The sequence below is a fragment of the Canis aureus genome, chromosome 11, assembly GCF_053574225.1.
Source record: "Canis aureus isolate CA01 chromosome 11, VMU_Caureus_v.1.0, whole genome shotgun sequence".
In the NCBI taxonomy this organism is placed as follows: domain Eukaryota; kingdom Metazoa; phylum Chordata; class Mammalia; order Carnivora; family Canidae; genus Canis; species Canis aureus.
Window position 1 is genome coordinate 34,915,709 of NC_135621.1, and position 18,497 is coordinate 34,934,205.

Here is an 18,497-nt window from a genome sequence, read left to right on the forward strand (position 1 = left end):
TGTGTGACCTAATTCCTTGACACTGGCATGGTATCTGATTCACTCCCACATCCTTGAAGCCTAGCCTATTCCTTGGCACACAGCAGGTGCTCAATCAGTGTTTGATTGCTAGATCGTTGCAGTTATGTATTCATTCAACAAATATTTACTGATCTCCTGCCACCTGCCAAGTGCTGGGGATGCATGGTGAGTAAGACTGTCCCTGTTTGCATACAGGGAACAGATTAATGGTGGGTAGATGGATAAAGACACAGGTAATCTTTAATTCAACAAATATTTATTGAGTTCCGGGCAGTGTTTTAGACATTAAGGAAATGGCAGTGAACAAAACAGAGGTCCTGTCCTGAAAGGGCTTACATTCTAGTACACGTGTCCCTGATGTCGTAAATCAGAACTCTAAATGTGGTTCCCTGTGGGAAAATGCTTTCACACAGAGATTAAATTTCTTAGGACTGTCCTAAGCTTCAGGTCTGCCATGAATGGGAACCAGCCTTCCAGCTTAGCCTGGACCGCTGCATGCCATTCACAGCATTGTTTCTCTATAAAAGTGAGTTCAGAGGTCCAAATAACCAGCGTATGCACAAACTTGTGTGGGCCATCTGATTAAGACAGTTTTCACAAACTGGGGTCTCATAGACATGCTTTGTTTCACCTGAAAACAGTGTTGGCCCAACTTTTAAAATTCAGGACATTTCACATAAGAATCTAGATTCTTTTGAAAAGGTGGAGCTCTGGCAACACTGGGCCCATTTTCCCGTATGACAAAAATCGGCCAGAGGTGTGTATGCTCTCAAGTTGGCCAGAGTCCCCACTGCTTCCTCCTTTTCTGACACCTACTCTATTTTCTGTTCTTTGTCTGGCTCCTGTAGGCTCCTGTGTTGACGTAAGCCACAGCCTATGCCCTAGTTCACTTTGCAATCTATCTGGGAAGAAAAATGCACAGAGATAGCAATATTTAAGTACGACAGATGCATTTGATGGCGGGGAAAGAGACTACTGTGTTGAGGAGAGGAGATGGTTAAGGTTCGAGGATGAACCGGGATTTGAACTTTGTGACAGCAACAATGGCTAGCATCTCTTCCCAGGTGCCAGTCACTGGGTATTTGGTATCTCTTTCCAACCTCACAGGATGGAAAGTAGGAATTACAGCCATGTTTTAGATGACAAAACGGTGGCTCAGAGAGTGGAACTCGTGTGCCCATGGTCATGCAACCAGTAAGTAGGAGAATCTTACTCTAAATCACTGTGGTATCCTTGCTTGGATAGATAGAGGGGGTTCCAGGAGAGGGGCATAGCAGGAATGAGAGACACACAGGCATGTGCTTTGGATGATGGAGACAATGATTTGAGTGGAGAAGGGGGTTGCAGAGGAACCTCTGAAAACACAAACCCATGGAGGAGGGGGTATGGAGAATCTTTCAGTGCCCACAAGAGAATATGGCCTGGCATAGGAGTTAAGCAAACCCTGGAGTTCAAGAGTCACTACCAAAATGTTATAGGGAATGACAGAGCAGAACTCAGAGAACTGAAAAAATAAGGGCTCAGAGGAGAGAAGAACAGAGTGTTTCTGGGATGCTGCAGAAATAATCATCATAACAACAGTCACTAATATTAATTTAAAGCTTAATATGCTCTATTAGGCACCTGTGTATTGACTGTAAAAGAATACAACAATAAAAGCAAAAAACACTCAAGTTTCATGGGTTTCATCTCAGACTACTTAGAGTCCTAATATTTTTTTTTAATTTTTATTTATTTATGATAGTCACAGAGAGAGAAAGAGAGAGAGGCAGAGACATAGGCAGAGGGAGAAGCAGGCTCCATGCACCGGAAGCCCGATGTGGGATTCGATCCCGGGTCTCCAGGATCGCGCCCTGGGCCAAAGGCAGGCGCCAAACCGCTGCGCCACCCAGGGATCCCTTAGAGTCCTAATATTAAGCAATTTCCTTTCCAAGTTTTGATTTCAACTCTCTGGACTATGGTGGAACATTTTCCAGTCTAACACACACACACACACACACACACACGCACACACACACACACAAACCAACAACTTGAGCAACTGCAACTTTGTGCAGGACAAACTGGGGAGGGAGGCGGAAGTATCTTTTTTTGCTTATCCTTGGCTAATGATTTCCTAAACTTAATTTTGGCCAGAAAAATCTGTGGGTACGTTCAACATGCATGCCATGCAAGCCAGAGTTCACCTTATGAAAGGCATCAGATCCTTTAAAATGACAGGGGGCCAGTTACATTTTCTTAAGCACGGTCACAGCATGATCAGATTCATTCTTTGGAAAGGTCATTGTGGCACCACCATGGTAGGAGGCCAAGGCTGACCAGCGAGGCCTGGCACATGGTGGCTAAGTAATATCTTGTTGAATGAATGAATGAACAAATGAGACCAGCTAGGAGATACTGCAAGAGTCCAGGCAAGAAGTGATGGGGTGTGAATTGAAGGAGTGGCCGTGGGGGCAGAGATAACATTTAGGGTGTGATTCTCATGTTGCCAGATGTGAGATGGATAGGAGCAACCAAGGGCAGCTGTCAGGTTCCTGACTGGGCTGAGTGGATGCTGGGGGCCCCTTTCCTCATGACTAAGAACTGTAGGGGCATTCTGGTGGGGAAATCGTGGCCTTAAAAAGCACAGGCTCCCAGGTAACTTCCTGGCTCCCCCTTCTTAGGAGGAGCTACTTTACACAAGTCCCCTTGCCTCAGTTTCTACTTGATGTCCTCGTGACTTGTTTGCTCACCAAGTATGGCCAAGGGCTCAGCCTTAAAATATAAGACCAACATTGAAATACATCCCAGTGAATGAAATCATAGCAGCAAGGAACTTTTTGAATCCAGATGGGTGTAAGTCAGGGTTCACACAGGCTGAGTTAATTAAGCAGTTACCTGCCAAAGGCCAGAGCCTTGTAAATAAGTACGTTTCTACCCACGTTTTGTTCCTCTTACCCAGAGCTTCTTCGCCTCAAGGTATCTGAGTGGCTTATGACTATGAAGCATTTTAATAAGCTCTACAAATGAATAGACGGAACTGGCATTCGGGGCAACTTTGATGCTTGATGAGTTTCCACAGAAAGAGCGTCATGATACCTTTCCCCAAACCTCCTTACAGAATCCAGAAGTCTGTGTGTATGCTGAAGTTGCTAATTGGAATGTCTGCTTCGCTGACCAAGGCATGGCAGAAAGAAAGGCAGTTAATTATTTCTCTTCATATCTGATGAAACTTCCCCTTCTCCTCCTCACTTGGAGAGGACATCATTAGTCTGCCGTGGTGAACAATACTCCATTATACCTGGATATTTTTAATGATCACCAAAAAATTCCCCACTTCTTCCATTTTCTGATCTTCTATTTAATAACTTGATCATATTTGAATTGAGCCCATCCTATTATGCGGAGATAATGAACGCAGTCTAGTAGCCAACAGGAGTCATTATCTGCGGTATACTTTTTGAAAACGACCTCCTCACGAGGTTTCAGGCCGCAGCACCACGGGCCATGGGAGGAAGCTTCGTTCAGCACCTTGCAGTGAGGACCAACCACAGCAGCACCCGTGTGACTGTCCCTGCCTTTCTCCTGTTCTCTTTCATGGACAGATGGGCTCCTGGTTCAGTCTCCACTTCCCGGGTGCTTGCAGGCACATCTATAAACAGAAACTTTCTCCTCTATTTTACCAGAAAATTAGCCAGCAGGATCTTTTAAAACTTTGCTGAACATAGCAACTTGTTACTGAGGTTGTCAGAGCCACCCGAGGCTGAAAAATCTGTGAAAACAGACTTGCTAAGTGATCAGAAGCCAGATGGTCATCTAAACCCATCAGTGGCTCCCCTCTGCCTCTGTGGAGGAGCCCTAATACCCCCCCTTGGCATCTAAGGCCCCCACGTCTGACCCCTGACTACTTCTCCAGGCTTCTCTCGACCAGCTCCTCGGTACACACACTGCTCTCCTGCCAGCTGGACAGTTGATCTTGCCACATTCTCCCTCCCCGCAGTGTTTCATGGTGTTCCTACCATGGGAGGTGAGCCCTCTGCCGTGCCTCCCCTGGCACCCAAGGCTCAGCTCGGATTTCCTCCCCTGACATGATGTTTAATTCCCATCCAACCCCATCCGAGGATGGCCTCTTCATCAGTTCTTCTTCCTGCCAGATTCATGTGTCCATCCACTCAACAGCATGCAGAGCGCTGCAACGGGCACCTCCCAGCTACAGAGTCACATCTGTAGAGGAGAATGTTTTTGACAGGAGGCACAGCCTCTGCCCCCAAAGCTTTTACCACTTGCTGGAGATTTTCACAGCTCTTTAGATCTTTTTGCAGCTCCAACAGCCTTTGCTGAGAAACAGCATGGGTTCAGAGACAAGGGGTTGCTGGGTTGAAATCCCACCTCTATAGCTCACAGGCGCTACCTTCTCGGCTCTGCTGCTTGACCTCCCAGACTCTTGCCTCTCTCCTCGGTAAAATGATGCGAATAAAACCCAGTACCCATCTTCCCAGGCTGCAAAGGGACTAACCAAGAATCCACAGCCCTCCGGCTGGCAGAGGGAACACTGGATAAGGGCACCTGTCAGTATTACTCTAGATTATTGTGGAATATTCAGGAACATTTTATATCTTAGACTGAGAGTCCTCAGAAGGTAGGAACCAAATCGAATCCCTGTTTATGTTAGCAGAGTTCCTGGCACTATGCCCTGCACACAGTCAACACTACAGAAGGAAGAAGACAGGAGGTGGTGGGAAGGAAGGAAAGCAGACTTTTGCACAAATCAGAAAAAACTTAAAAAAAAAAAATCTTAAGACCCAAGTGATTAAAAAAAAAAACCCTAATTAAGATGAATATGTTTGATTTATATGTTCAAGTGCTTCCACTGTGCCAGGGATATTCATATTTGCCATTACTCCTTGAGCAAGACGGGTAACATTATCTCCACGTCATGGAGGAGAAAAGGGAGGGCCAGGAAGACAAAGTGATGCCCAAAGTCACTGCTGGGAAAAGCCCAGCTTGGAGCATAGACTCAGGTATGAGGCTTCTAAAGCCCTCACTATGTGCGATGGACTGACACTCATTTGGTTGGTGAGCCAGCACACATTTATTGAACACCTACTATGTGCCAGGCATTATAGAATACAGCAGTGAACACCAACACACAATCCCTTCCACTGCCTTTAGGAAGCTGACAGTTGATCAGAAGAAGAAGGGAACCAAAGAGAGAACACCACCACCAGGCAATAAAAACGTCCAGAACGGTGGGCTTTGGCTCTGGCTAGCTCGGAGGCTGATGCTATAAAAAGCCAAAACAAACAAACAAAAACCCCAATCTACTTTTTTTTTTAAAGATTTATTTATTTATTTATTTATGAGAGAGAGAGAGAGAGAGAGAGAGAGAGAGGGGCAGAGACACAGGAGGAGGGAGAAGCAGGCTCCATGCCGGGAGCCTGACGTGGAACTCGATCCCGGGACTCCAGGATCGCACCCTGGGCCAAAGGCAGACGCTAAACCGCTGAGCCACCCAGGGACCCCCCCAATCTACTTTGTTAAACAGCAGTTAAGTCCACAAATTACTTCTGGGTAGACAAGCCAACCAGAGACATGTATTCAGGTGATCTGGTAATTTCCCCCAGGACGTCAGCTGGCTCTGCCTCCCCTTCAAGGGCCTTCTGGGCATCCCCCTGCTCAGCTGGAGTGAGACTGTGACCCTCTCTTGTGTTCAGTTGCCTGCCTTGGTTTCCTCCTCTTTAAATAGGGGTAACAGTCCTGCAACCTCTACAAAGTTTTCATAAAGAGCAAGAGAGCTCATCTGGTGATGTCACCTGGTGCAAGCCTACCTAACCTGTAGTTTTGGCTGATGCTGAGCAACAGGCCACATCAGAGATTTTGTGCTGTCCTTGTAATGACAGAACAGGACCTGGAATAATCTAATCTGTAACCTGTTTCTGGCCTACAAGCTACTGGGTTACTATTCCAGAAAGGCCTGGGGTTAGCCAGGTTCTAGAATCCTTATGCTCATTTTTTGGGTTAAAGTCTTCTTCTTCTTCTTCTTCTTCTTCTTCTTCTTCTTCTTCTTCTTCTTCTTCTTCTTCTTCTTCTTCCTCCTCCTCCTCCTCCTCCTCCTCCTCCTCCTCCTCCTCCTCCTCTTCTTCTTCTTCTTCTTCTTCTTCTTCTTCTTCTTCTTCTTCTTCTTCTTCTTCTTTCTTCTTCTTTTTTTACAATAGCTCAGTGTCACAAGTTCTCTAATGTTACCAATGCTTCTGGCAGCCCTGAGCTCTGGTGGCCACCACTGATGGCCTAAGTCATGTGGGTACCATACTCTAGCATAAAATATCCCCCAGGATATTCCCTTTTCATCACTTCCCTGTCTCTACTTATTTCTATGTCACCATGACAAACAGAGCCTCAAAGAAAATCCTCATATGCCCCGTTGCACACCTGTGGGCATGTTCTCCGTGTTGGTGTCAAGAAGTGGAGGTGATGGTGGTACATGGGAAAACATTAGTGGGGCTACAAAATTGCCCACTCAAATGGTATTACCTTATTATACCCTAACCACAGCACAAAATACTTAAAAAAAAAAAAAGGATCCTAGCTCCACAACACAGCTTCTCATTCCCTGAGACCCGCCCTTCATCCCTTCATGTTGTCCTGCTTTCTTATTTTCCTCTATCTAGCAGAGGGCTTCCCACGGGGTACTGCCACACTGACCGGCATTATCTGACATCCCTGGCTGTTGTCAGAGCTAGAAATGTTCAGCCTCCCTTTCTGGAACAAGGTGGCCTAACTTGTATTTTGGAAGCAAATAATGCTATGTCACTGTGGAATGAAGGATCAAGTCAGAAATGGGTACAAAACACCTGGTATTAGTCACATGCAATGACTCTGGTCTGAGAGCTGTGACCTGGTCCAAAGTTTCAACATGCTTCTTTGGAACAGCACCAAACCCATCTTTTTGCCTCTGTCCTCCAAGGGAATTTTAAAGAGAAACACAAAATTTATTTTGCTTTATATTAGTTTGAAATATTGAAAGGCCATCAATCACTCAAGACCTCATTTTAATTTTTTTGAAAGAAAGAAAAATGTCTCCCAACAAAGTGACAATTTGGCCTTCTATCCTCTTCCTGTGGGGAAGGGCCTCCCTTCCTCCATAAGTTTGTGGAAGGGGCGATGCCTCCACCCTGATTGGCACACCAGGAGCCAGAAGTGACACAGGCGGCAGGGAGGTGTGTAAGAGGGCGGGGCTGTGCAAGGGGACATGCACTGGCAGCAAGCAGGCCAGGATGGTACAACAGGCTGCTTTCCATTCCCAAATCCTCTGAGTGAATAGAGGTTATTGTGTGGCTGGGATTCCAGCAGCGCTCACCATCCCCAGCGGCTTGGGCTTTACTAACCCTCGTGACCAAGGATGCTGGAAAGTGTTTGGCAGAAGGCATTTGACAATATTTGCCTGTTTTCTGCTGGGAGCTGCCTCCAGATCACGTGGCCCCAATTATTTTAGGCTGCTCGGCCACTGTATTATTTGTTCTTGGAGTGGGGGTGGTCTCGAGGGTGATGGGGGGTAGGGCTCATGGCAAGGAGGGAGAAGGTGGAGAAGCGAATAGCTCCTAACTCACTTCCTAAAGCCAAGTGTCCCAGGAGAGCTCAGCACTGTTGGGCCGCCGTGGCCTGGAGACCAGTGTCCTTTTCTGGCCTGCCCCCATCATGGTCTTGAGGGGTTGCACACTGCCATTGCAGACAGGGGACAGCAGGAAGGAAGCAAGTGCCTCAGAGAAACAGATGCCATGGTGCGGAGCCAGGTTTTTTTTTTTTTTTTAGAGAGAGAGAGAGGTGGACGGTGGGGGTGCAGAGGGAAAAGGAGAAAGAGTCCCAAGCAGGCTCCACACCCAGAATGGAGCCTGATGGGCTCAATTTCATGACCCTAAGATTATGACCTAAGCCCAAATCAAGAGTCAGACATTTAACCAACTGAGCCAGTCAGGTGCCCATTACTATTATTTTTTAAAAGTACTTTGTACTGTGGGTGAAGACATAAAATGATAAAGCCATTTAGCAGGCAAATTGTAGTCCCATTAACATTTTCTGGGCACCCAACACTTCCACATCTTGACATTGACGTGGAGAACATCCCCACAGATGTGCAAAGGGGGCAAAGATGAAGATGTTCTTTGCAGCCTTGTTTGTAGGGCAAAGATGAGATTTGGACACAAACTAAATGTCCATCAAGAGGAAAGTGGTGAAATCTATCTGCTGCTGTTTTACATGGAACTATGCACAGCAGAAAAAATGAGGTTGTTCTCCAAGGACTCACATGGGTATGGCTTCGGGACACTCCAGTGAGGAATGAGCCAGTTGTGGATCAATACAGTGTGACAGGTTGTAGGACAGTATCTCTAGTGTGATATGTCTGCATTCTTTTTGGAAAGGCGCAAACATGAAATTTTGAAAATCACAATTCAGAAACTTCTGTTGGTACATAAGCAAGTAAATGCATAGGCAAGAGACTGGAAACACACATGCATGCTCTCTGCTGGTCACAGGGTTGCCCTGGAGGAGAGGCAGGAACTACAATGGAGAACATACGTTGACCTTATCAATGATGTTTTGGTTTTTAAACAAGGAAACATCACTTGTGCAAATAAAAGGAAATAAAAACAAAATATGTATTTATCGAATGTATTTGTATCTTGCTTTTTTCTAAAAAGCTAACAAAAAAAAAGAGAAGAGGGATCCCTTGGTGGCTCAGCGGTTTAGCCCCTGCCTTCTGCCCAGGGCTTGATCCTGGAGTCCTAGGATCGAGTCCCACATCGGGCTCCCTGCATGGGGCCTGCTTCTCCCTCTGCCTGTGTCTCTGCCTCTCTCTCTGTGTGTCTCTCATGAATAAATAAATAAAATCTTAAAAAGAAAAAGAGAAGAAAATCAGACAAAGGAAAGAGGTGGAAAAGTACATGAACATCAGCTTTAGCTCTGAACTCGCTGGCGGCCAGAGCAGAAAGGGAGCGCAGTCTGAATGATGTCACTTTCCCTGGTGAAATGGAGGCTGCATCCAGTCCCTTTTGAGAGGCTAAGCATTTGTACTGAAACTACACTCTGAAAATTTTACTCATGTGCGACTTTATATAGGAGGTCACGTGTCTTCCACCATGATTTCAAGCATGACTCTGTTCTTTTTTATTTATATATTTGAGAGAAAGAGAGAGAGAGAGAACGAGAGAGCGCACGAGTGGGGGAAAGGGCAGAGGGAGAGGGAGATTCCCCGTGGAACAGGGGGCCTGATGCCAGACTTGATCCCAAGACTTGGATCATGACCTGAGCCAAAGGCAGATGTCTAACGAACTGAGTCACCAGACGTCCAACCCTGTTCTTATTTGAGAGAAATGTCAGGGATCCTGGGTGGCTCAGACAGTGGGGTGCCCAACTCTTGGTTTTGGCTCAGATCTTGATCTGAGTGGTTGTGGGATTGAGCCCTGGTGGGGTCCTTGCACAGCATGGAGTCTGCTTGAGAGTTTTTCTTTCCCTCTCCCTCTGCCCCTTCCCCTACTCTCTAAATAAACAAACAACATCTTTAAAAGAGAGAGAGAGAGAGAAATGTTCTCCTTTTTCTTCCCTCCTGTTTACAGATCCTCTCCTTGGCTCCCTCTCCCACCTCCTCTTTATAACTCTCCTCTTACCCTCTGTGCTCCACACTAGCTGCCTGCTGTGGTTCCTTGAACAAGCCTTGCCTGCCTCCCATCCTGGAGGGAGCCCCAGATCCTATGGTGTGTGTCAGGTTAAATCCAAGGAATGAGGCATCCTTCCTCACTGCTGGGAGGTTGGTTACTGAGTCTGAATCCTTCCTAGGGAGTCGTACTTAGCAGAATGTGAAGCCAGATGCTTCAAGTACTTTGCCCATAAGAACTTGTTTCCTCTTGATGACCACCCCCTCCCCACCAGGAGTTAGATACTACTGCTCTCCCCATTCTACAGATGAACAGACTGAGGCACAGAGAGGTTGAGGACCTCATCCAAGATTACACAGCTGGGGCATGGCACAGCTGGGCGTTAATTTGACAGTCTGACTTAAGAACCTGCACTGTCTACTGCCTCACCACTGTCAGGCAGATGCTGAGAATCATAGAAAAATAGGCATGAATAAGGTGATTTTCTTCTACTCCCCTTCACATTTTATATTCTGAAATGTGCAACGTGTTCAGGTTGTTAAAGTCCAAGTGTCTGCCAATTCTTTGCATTTCTAGAAACTCCCGTGCCCAAAGCCCTTTGTATGATTGCCTCGTTAGATGCCCTGGCATTGTGGGAATTTGTGTGGCCATAGTCTGGGGGGAATGGTGCCGGCAGAGGCCTGACCGGGGAAGTAGAGTAGAATTTTAAAGAAAGCAGAAAGCAGCAAATGCAATGAGAAAAAGAATATAGGGACAAAACGATGGAAACAAGCCAAAATCTGGAAATCAAGCTCTTGGAAACAACCCTTGCTCTCCTCGCAGCCAAGCAGGCCAACTGTTGAGACCCTTGTTAGAGGAGATTGAGTTACACTCCTGATCGCTTTCCCCCTGGTGCTGTCTTCCTCCCACCTGTGTGTGGATTAGTCAGGAGAATCTAATGTGATTTGCTCATTAAAGCCCATCTGCTTCCTCTTCTCATTTGTTTTCTCCTCTCATCCTTCCCGAGTCTTCCTTTCTCCCAAAGCAGGGGCTTTGCAGTTGAAGAGACCCGGCCAGGTTCCTGCCTGTGCCATTGTGTGGCTCTCTGTATATTCAGGCAATGACTTAACTGGTTAAGCTTTATTTTTCTCATCTGTGAAATGGGCATAACAATGCCAATGTCAGAGAATCATGAGAATGAGACCAGGCACGAGGCACTATAGGAAGTGCCTGGCATGGAGTCTGGCACATAATAGTTCTCCATGGCTTCCTCTCTCCACTCCTCCTCCCCTCCCCTCCCCTTCCTTCCTTAATCCCCTCAGGTTTGCTGCTCTGTGCTGCTAGAATAGCCCTAACTGACAGGATGTTTGAGGGATGAATCTCAGGCATAGACAGCTCTGGTGTTCAAAGTCACAACATGATTTCTAAGTGAAGAAGCTCTTAGAGGAGAATTTACCTGTAAACCTCAAATATGAGAGCAACCACTCAAACCATTAAACATTTCACCAAGCGTAGGAATTCAAAACATGAAAAAGAAAGCCACAGAAGTAGACAATGCTTGTTCATGTTATTAATGTTAAAATAATTGTAGTATAGTTGTGATTAAGCATTAATCCATTGAAGGCTCATTTGGGAGGGGTGAACAAGACTTATGTTTCTATAATTTGCTGCAATGTTATTAACTGTAACAATGGATTCCATTAAATCACTTAATAACATCCATGTAGGATCCAGTCCTTGCCAGTGTCTTGGGGATGGAAAACAAAATCTACCTCAAAATACAATAAATATGAAAATCCAAATCTCCAGGCTGGATCTAAGTTGAGTATTTTACACAGAGCTGCAAATTAAATTGATTGCATGTGGGCTATTGGATGTCAAGTTCTCATGGCAATGGCAAACCTCCCGGTGATACCCTGCTCCACCGGGAGGAAGCAACATTTGGGCGAGTGCCCCATCAAGACAGGACTTGCTGAAAACGAACTTACCATTGCAGAGTAGCAGGAGTGGAGTGGGGCTTGGATGCTCTATTGTTTTCTTTTTCCTCATCTGTTAAAGAAAAGAAAAAGGAGAGACCTTCAGTAGGAAAAGTAAAGGGCCTTTCAACTGTCCCAAGGTTCTCTCAGATACTGATGCTTTGAAAGCAATGAAAATTGGACTCTTCTGACATTGCTTGAATAAGGAAAAAGGTTGGAAACGGACTTGTACAGAAAACTCGTAGAGCACGTTGCATTCTTATTTGACATAATTCATTAGAGTTGAAGAGCTGTCTCTCTTTAACACTGAGCAATATGACTGTGTTCGCCCAATTTACTATTTTCCAACTGCAGCTGGACACCTGACTATGATTCTGATGTTAAGAATTCACCATTTGCTCCAGGTAACCCCCACGGAACCGTGTGTGGTAAGGGATGGGGAGTGTAAGTGCCCAGAAGAATCAGGATAGTGCTGTCACAGAGCAGGGGGCTGGCAAACTTTTCCTGGGCCAGATACTAAATATTTTAAGGTTTGGGGGCCAAGAAGCAAAATTAAAAATATCATGTCCTATTTATATCATAAGAGAGTAAGCAAATTTCCACAAAGCTTTTATAGATAAAATTCAAAATATAATAATAGTAAGTAATTAAGTCCAGTTTTGTAATATAGGTCTACTAATAAGAATAATGAAATTGTTTTGGGGGAGGAAGCAACAGTTTTCTCAACTGGGGTTCAAAGTTCATATTCTCTACCATTGGACATATTACAAATATTTAATCTGTAAAAACCATTCTTAGCATAAGCCCTATGAAAACAGGCATCAGGCCAGATTTGGACTGTAAGGTTCTGGTTTGTGGACTTTGAAACACAGCACTCTGAACAATGGATGGATCTTTGCATCTAAGAATAACTGCTCACAATTTAATCATGGATTAACTAAGAAATACATATAATTAGCCTCATCCAATTCCTAATAAAGATTATTGATAGAAATAGTCAACATAAAATTTCTTGATCCATAAAATTTGACCCAATAAGACTGGTGTGGATAGCAGTCTCAAAAGAAAATTAATGATGTCAAAACCTACAAATGTAATCAATGAAATTTATTAAGAACATGTAAAATGGTCAGCAAAATATATCCGTGGCATAAATTTTATGTGGAAAAGAATCTGTATCCATAAAAAAGATTTAAGGAAAACAAAAATGAAAGTAGAAGAAAATGAAATATGCTTAATGAAAAGAAATTCTTAAATTAGCTTAATAAAGTTGAGTTCAGAAAATATTTGCTATAATTCTGATTAATGTGTCTATTGATAAGTACAATGGCAGATGCTGCTGTTGCTTATGCAATGACTGTATATACTCAGCTTTTTCTTTATTAACAGAATTGTAGTTTAGAGGGCACCATGTGCTCAAGGAGGGGGATTCTCCCTCAAATCATAGAGAGAGGTGAATGTTAATTTAAATCTACCCATCGAGCCACTGATAGGGTAGTTGCAGCAGGTGACATGGTGCTGACCTATCTGACTTAGGAGAAGCTCTCTGAAGGCTTCAGGGATATTTTTCCCTAATAAAAAGGAATTGGAGGCCTTGATTTTGAACTTCTGGCCTCCAAAACTGTGAAAAAACGAGTATCTTTGTTTTATGCAAAAGCAAACAAACAAACAGATGGGATGGTCTGGCCTATCCTGTGTCTGAACGTGGCTGAGCAGACACCATAGTGAGGCAGCGAGCTTTCAACTGGGAAGTGAGCACCCAGCAGGTGAAATCCACACTGAGGTAGTAGAGAGGGAAGGGGGAGGACTGGGGGTTCTGAGTGTCATGTGGTGCCTGATTAGCCGATCCCTAAAACAGCTGCATCTCTGTTTTGTGAGATAATGAAATTTTCTTAGTTGATAACATCTCTTTTCATCTGATATCTCTTCCCTGCCGCCAAAACCATCCTAACATCGCACTAAATGTTCTCAGGGACAAAGTTACGGTCCTAGGACATCATGGGCTTTACACCTGCTCATGTGCTTTGTCAACCTAGAGTTCCTTCTAAATGTTTCTCAGCCTTTCCAGCCTAGAATAAATGACACTACCTCTTTGAAGCCTCCCCTGATACTCTCCCAGCCAGGCATTCTTCTACAACCCATTACTAGTCTCTCAGTTGGACAGTTTAGCCACATCCATCTCTCCAACTTCAGAATCCTACTTAAGAAGGCAGGGACGGATGGTATCTCAGTCATCCCTCTGTTTTCTCCTACCAGGGCCTTCCACTCAGCACTTAAATAGTTGAGTCGGCCTTCCACAAATGTCTTCAAACTATCTTTGAAAAATAAATAGCATAATAAGGAGCATGAATACATGAATCTCACAAGAATATAGACAGACATAAAAAACAATTCTTGACCTCAGTTGTTCACAAAGAAATAAGAAAATAATAATGAGGCACAACTTTACATCTCTGAGAGTAACAAAAATTTTAAGTAATGATAATCCCCAATCCTGGTGCTTAAGTGGTAAAACTGACAGTCACATACTTCTCTGAAGGTAGGGTTAACTCGTACAAAGCTTTTGGTAAGCAAGTTGGCAGTAATGTTGAGAGCCATCTACAATGTCCAGTCACTTGACCTCACAACCCAATTCCTAGGAATTATACTAAGCCAATAATTGAAAATTAATAAAAGTTTACATTAAAAAACAGGATAAATTGAGCTTTTTTTTTAAACAAGGAAAAGCATATATGCAACCTAAATATCCCTCTTATCTTATACTGGACCACAATGAACATTTCTACTCCCACTAGAACTGGCAGACTTTTCCCCCTTGTTTCTTTAAATTTCAGCATTTCAGTCGAGCTGGACTAGATATCAAAAGATCTATGTTCTAGAATGAATGCCAAAACTTCCTGGCTGTGACCAAGCAAACCCCTCATTTTTCTTCATTTGTAAATGGTCACTTTACAGGGCCATTGAAATTACCCGTCACAAGGACTGGTTGAAAATTAAATATATGTTAAAAACTAGACACATTAAGAATACCGTAACAATAATAATAGCACTTATTGGCCAAGTACTTAAGCCAGGCACATGCATCAGTTTTTGTACGCCACCTCACCATTTTCCTCCCAAGAATGCTATGCCCACCAGCTTAGTCATCAGAGAAGTGCCTTCCACCTCTGCAGGCCCCTGTCTAGACCACTAGGGCCTCTGTGCTCAGGGTCTGAATGTCCAGCTTCTTTCTTCCAAAAGGGGGTGGTGTGTGTGTCACAGCCGGGCTTCCCCTATTTGACAGCTGTCAATCCCAATTCGCCAGAAGTGCTGGTTACTCATTTCATTCATTCATCCAATTCATTTCAGCCCTGTGCCAGGGGCGAAAGGGCAAGACAGACAGACATGGTCTCTGCTCTCTTAAGTTCAGAGTCAAATTATCAGCAAATAAAATGTAAGGGCAAATCCAGGATTGTAGAGCAGCACCAAATGTGGGATGTGACTTGAGCCTTGGTAGCTGAAGGAGGGGCTGGGGCCATCTGGGTGACGGGGACAGGAGAGCACATTTTTAGGAGAAGGAAATAACCATGGTTGATAGAAACTTTAGGAACTGGTTCTGCCAAATGCTTTTTCTTTTTAACAGGCAAAAAAGCCTCAAGCCAAATAAGATTCACCCCATAATTTCAGGCCAGCAAGAGTCCTGGAGGCACTCACAGCACAGGCGGGGCCATTCATTCTCAACACCCACCCTGCTCATCCTACCAGAGCCAGAGAGCAGCCGTCTGCTTAAAACCAGACGGCAGGATGCTGCTCACTGCCACTCTGTCCTGCTCTCCCTCTGTGGCCTCCAAACACACTGTGGGAATCTCAGTCCAATTCCCCGTGGCGAGAACCTCCGTTCCCTCTGTGGATCCACCTCTCAATAGAAACTCAGAGGCCAAATTTCTAGGCTCCAGCACTTGCCAGCTGTGTGACCTCAAACAACCTTTTGGTACCTTAATTTCCTTTCTGAAAAAACAGGGATAAAAACACCAGGCACATATTGTAAGGATTAATTAACCACTCCTGGCACAAGATACATGCTACCTAAGTATTCCCTATTACCATGACAGTTATAACAGTTATTACTATAATAGTAACAATATAGTATGTACTAGAATACTCTTCTGGAGGGGCAACGCACCTGGATCCCCATCCTGTCCAGAAGGCCACGTTTGGCAAGCCCGATCTCTGGGACAGGGCTCTTTGCTCCTCCTGGCATTCCCCGCACCCTGGCTGGCCCCTAGCAAAGTCCTCACGGGATGTGGCCACTGCCTGCCCGCCAGCCTGCCTGCCTTGCTAGTTGGTAAGCTCCGTGGAGCACAGACTGCCTTGCCACTGTGGCTCCAGTATCCACCCTGGGCCGGGCCCCCGAAGTATTTGTAGAATGAATGAATGAATGAATGAATGAATGAATGAATGAATGAATGAATGAAATTATGCCTACCCATCTGATTTCATAAGCATACAAATAATAATACTCCCAGAGAATCTTGGCCGAGGATTTATAATGTGCCGGGCATTCTTTACTTCTCTGAATTGAATTTTCAGAGCTGACCAAGACCGATGGCTTAATGTACATGAAACATCAAATACAGGGCTTGAGGCACACTTAGTGCTTAATCAATTTTAGGACTGATTATTAATATTGTCCCCCTTTACAGAGAAAGAAATGGAGGTTCAGAGAAGTGGGAAGCAATCTGTATGAGGTCGACCAGCTAGTGGTGGAGACAGAAGGCCCAGTCTAGTTAGCATCGAAACTTCCTGGAACCCCCGGCTGGCTCCATGGTTGAACATCTGCCTGCAGCTCAGGGCATGACCCCGGGGTCCTGGGATCAAGTCCCGCATCAGGCTCCCTGCAGGGAGCCTGCTTCTCCCTCTGCCTGTGTCTCTGCCTCTCTCTCTGTGTGTGTCTCATGAGTTAATAAATAAAATCTTAAAAAAAAAATAAAAGAAACTTTCTGAACCCAAACATTATGAGCCTCACTCTCTTGCAACCTCTAATACTGCACTAAACATCTTAGGGAACATATTATCTGCTGATTGAATTCACGATATTTGGGAGCCCATTCTAGACTATTTCCTGCCTGGAGCCAGTGTGGCAGAGTTTAATACTGAGGGAGAAAGTTTCTAAATTAATTACTTCTTTTCAAGTCCCAGGAAAGGTTCAAGTTTATGTAAGTCTCAAATTTCACTTCAAAGTTCTAATTCTATTTCCTTTCATTACACTAACCTGACTGCACCTGGCCAGACCTCACCTGTTGGAAACATGGGGCTGCCAAACATTTCATTTCCCTTTATCCAGCCCCTTCCCTGCCACTACGAAGGACACCAGCTGATGATCAGGGTGTCTGGACCTAGGCCTTTGGCAGTGGGCATCAGCCCCTGGCAGTAAACCCTTTTCCCCGTGGGAACAGGGCTAAGTCCCAAACAAGACTGTGATGTTGGCAGCACTGCTCTGAGGGGGCCCACACCTGCCTCCTTTTAACTCCTTGGGGTGAATTCCTTCAGAACCCTGGAGCAAGAAAAAGTCTTTCTTTTTGATACAAAATTTTGATACAAAACCCAAAAGCCATAAAAGAAAATATTGGTAAATTTTCCTACGTAAGAAATCCAAAACTTCTATGTGGGGATGAAAAAAACCCTAGACCTTAAGTAGAAAGATAATAATGTGCTTGGGAAAATTGCACTCATGCCACAGACAACTATCTCATCTCCCACCGCAGAGCGCACCAAAAAAATCAGAAGGGAAAAGACTAAGAACCAAGAGGAAAAAAATAGGCAAAGCATCTGACACACAGTTGATGGAAAAAATACAAATGTTCTTGAGATGTGAAGAGATGATTAATCTCAATTAGTGAAAATGAAAACTGCCCTAAAATACCATTTCTCAATCCGATTGGCAACGATCCAAACCTCGACCACACAACTCTGCTGCGAAGCTTCAGGAAGCAGGTCCCCTCCCACCTCGTGGGGGGTGCGTGAGAAATGGTGCCTCCCCCTGAGGAGGTCATTGGCAGAACCTCCTGAAATCCCACAGGCCCTTTATCCCGCAGTCCCACGTCTGGGAACAGAGCCCACAGCTACACGTGGACACGCGAGGAATGACCAAACGCAAGGTTAGTCGTTGCAGCTTGTCTGTAATGGTAAAGATCCAGAACACCCGGCGCTCATCTGGTGAACTAAATTACGATACATCCTCACAGCAGAAAGCTACACAACTGGGGGAAAAAAAGATGAAAAACAAGAAAAGAATGAGGATGCTCTCTGCGTTTACTGATGATACGGGACACCCCGGGGTTTCTTATTAAGTGAAAAAAGCAAGCCACAGCAAAATGCATATGAGCTGCTCTCTTTTTCTAGGTTAGAAAGTGGCAAAAAAAAACGGGGTGCCTGGCTGGTTCAGTCACTGGAGCATGCAACTCTTGGCCCTGGCTTGTGGGTTCAGGCCCCACATTGGGTTTCATAGAGATTACTTAAAAATAAAATCTCTCTCTTTTTTTTTAAACTGGGTGTTATACTGTATGTTGGTAAATCGAACTCCAATAAAAAATATACAAAAAATAAAAATAAAAATTACTTATATTAGGATTTAAGACATGAGAGCTATATACTGATGTATTATGCATGCTATTTGTGAGATTTGCCAAATACACTAATGAAAATCTAAATAAATAAATAAATATTAAAAAGTGCCAAAAAAGAACATATGTTGGAATTTTTATTTGCATAAAGAAACAAAATACTGGAGGAATACACAATAAACAAATAAAAGCATGCACCTCTAGGGAGCAGAGGGGTGGGAAGATAGGGGTGGGACCGAGGCTTCTCAAGGAATACCTTTAAGGCATTTTAATTTTGGAACATATAAAGT

The 18,497-nt window shown here is 44.5% G+C and overlaps 1 protein-coding gene across 6 annotated transcripts in view; it reads right to left on the reverse strand.

The window, feature by feature from the left end:
* RFX4 (regulatory factor X4) overlaps positions 1-18,497 on the reverse strand; it is a 162,040-nt gene that overhangs the window by 99,626 nt on the left and 43,917 nt on the right. For all 6 annotated transcript variants that reach the window (XM_077914772.1, XM_077914770.1, XM_077914767.1 and 3 more), the window contains one exon: positions 11,618-11,678. In XM_077914772.1, the coding sequence (XP_077770898.1) occupies positions 11,618-11,678 (61 nt within the window). The remainder of the gene's footprint in view (positions 1-11,617; positions 11,679-18,497) is intronic.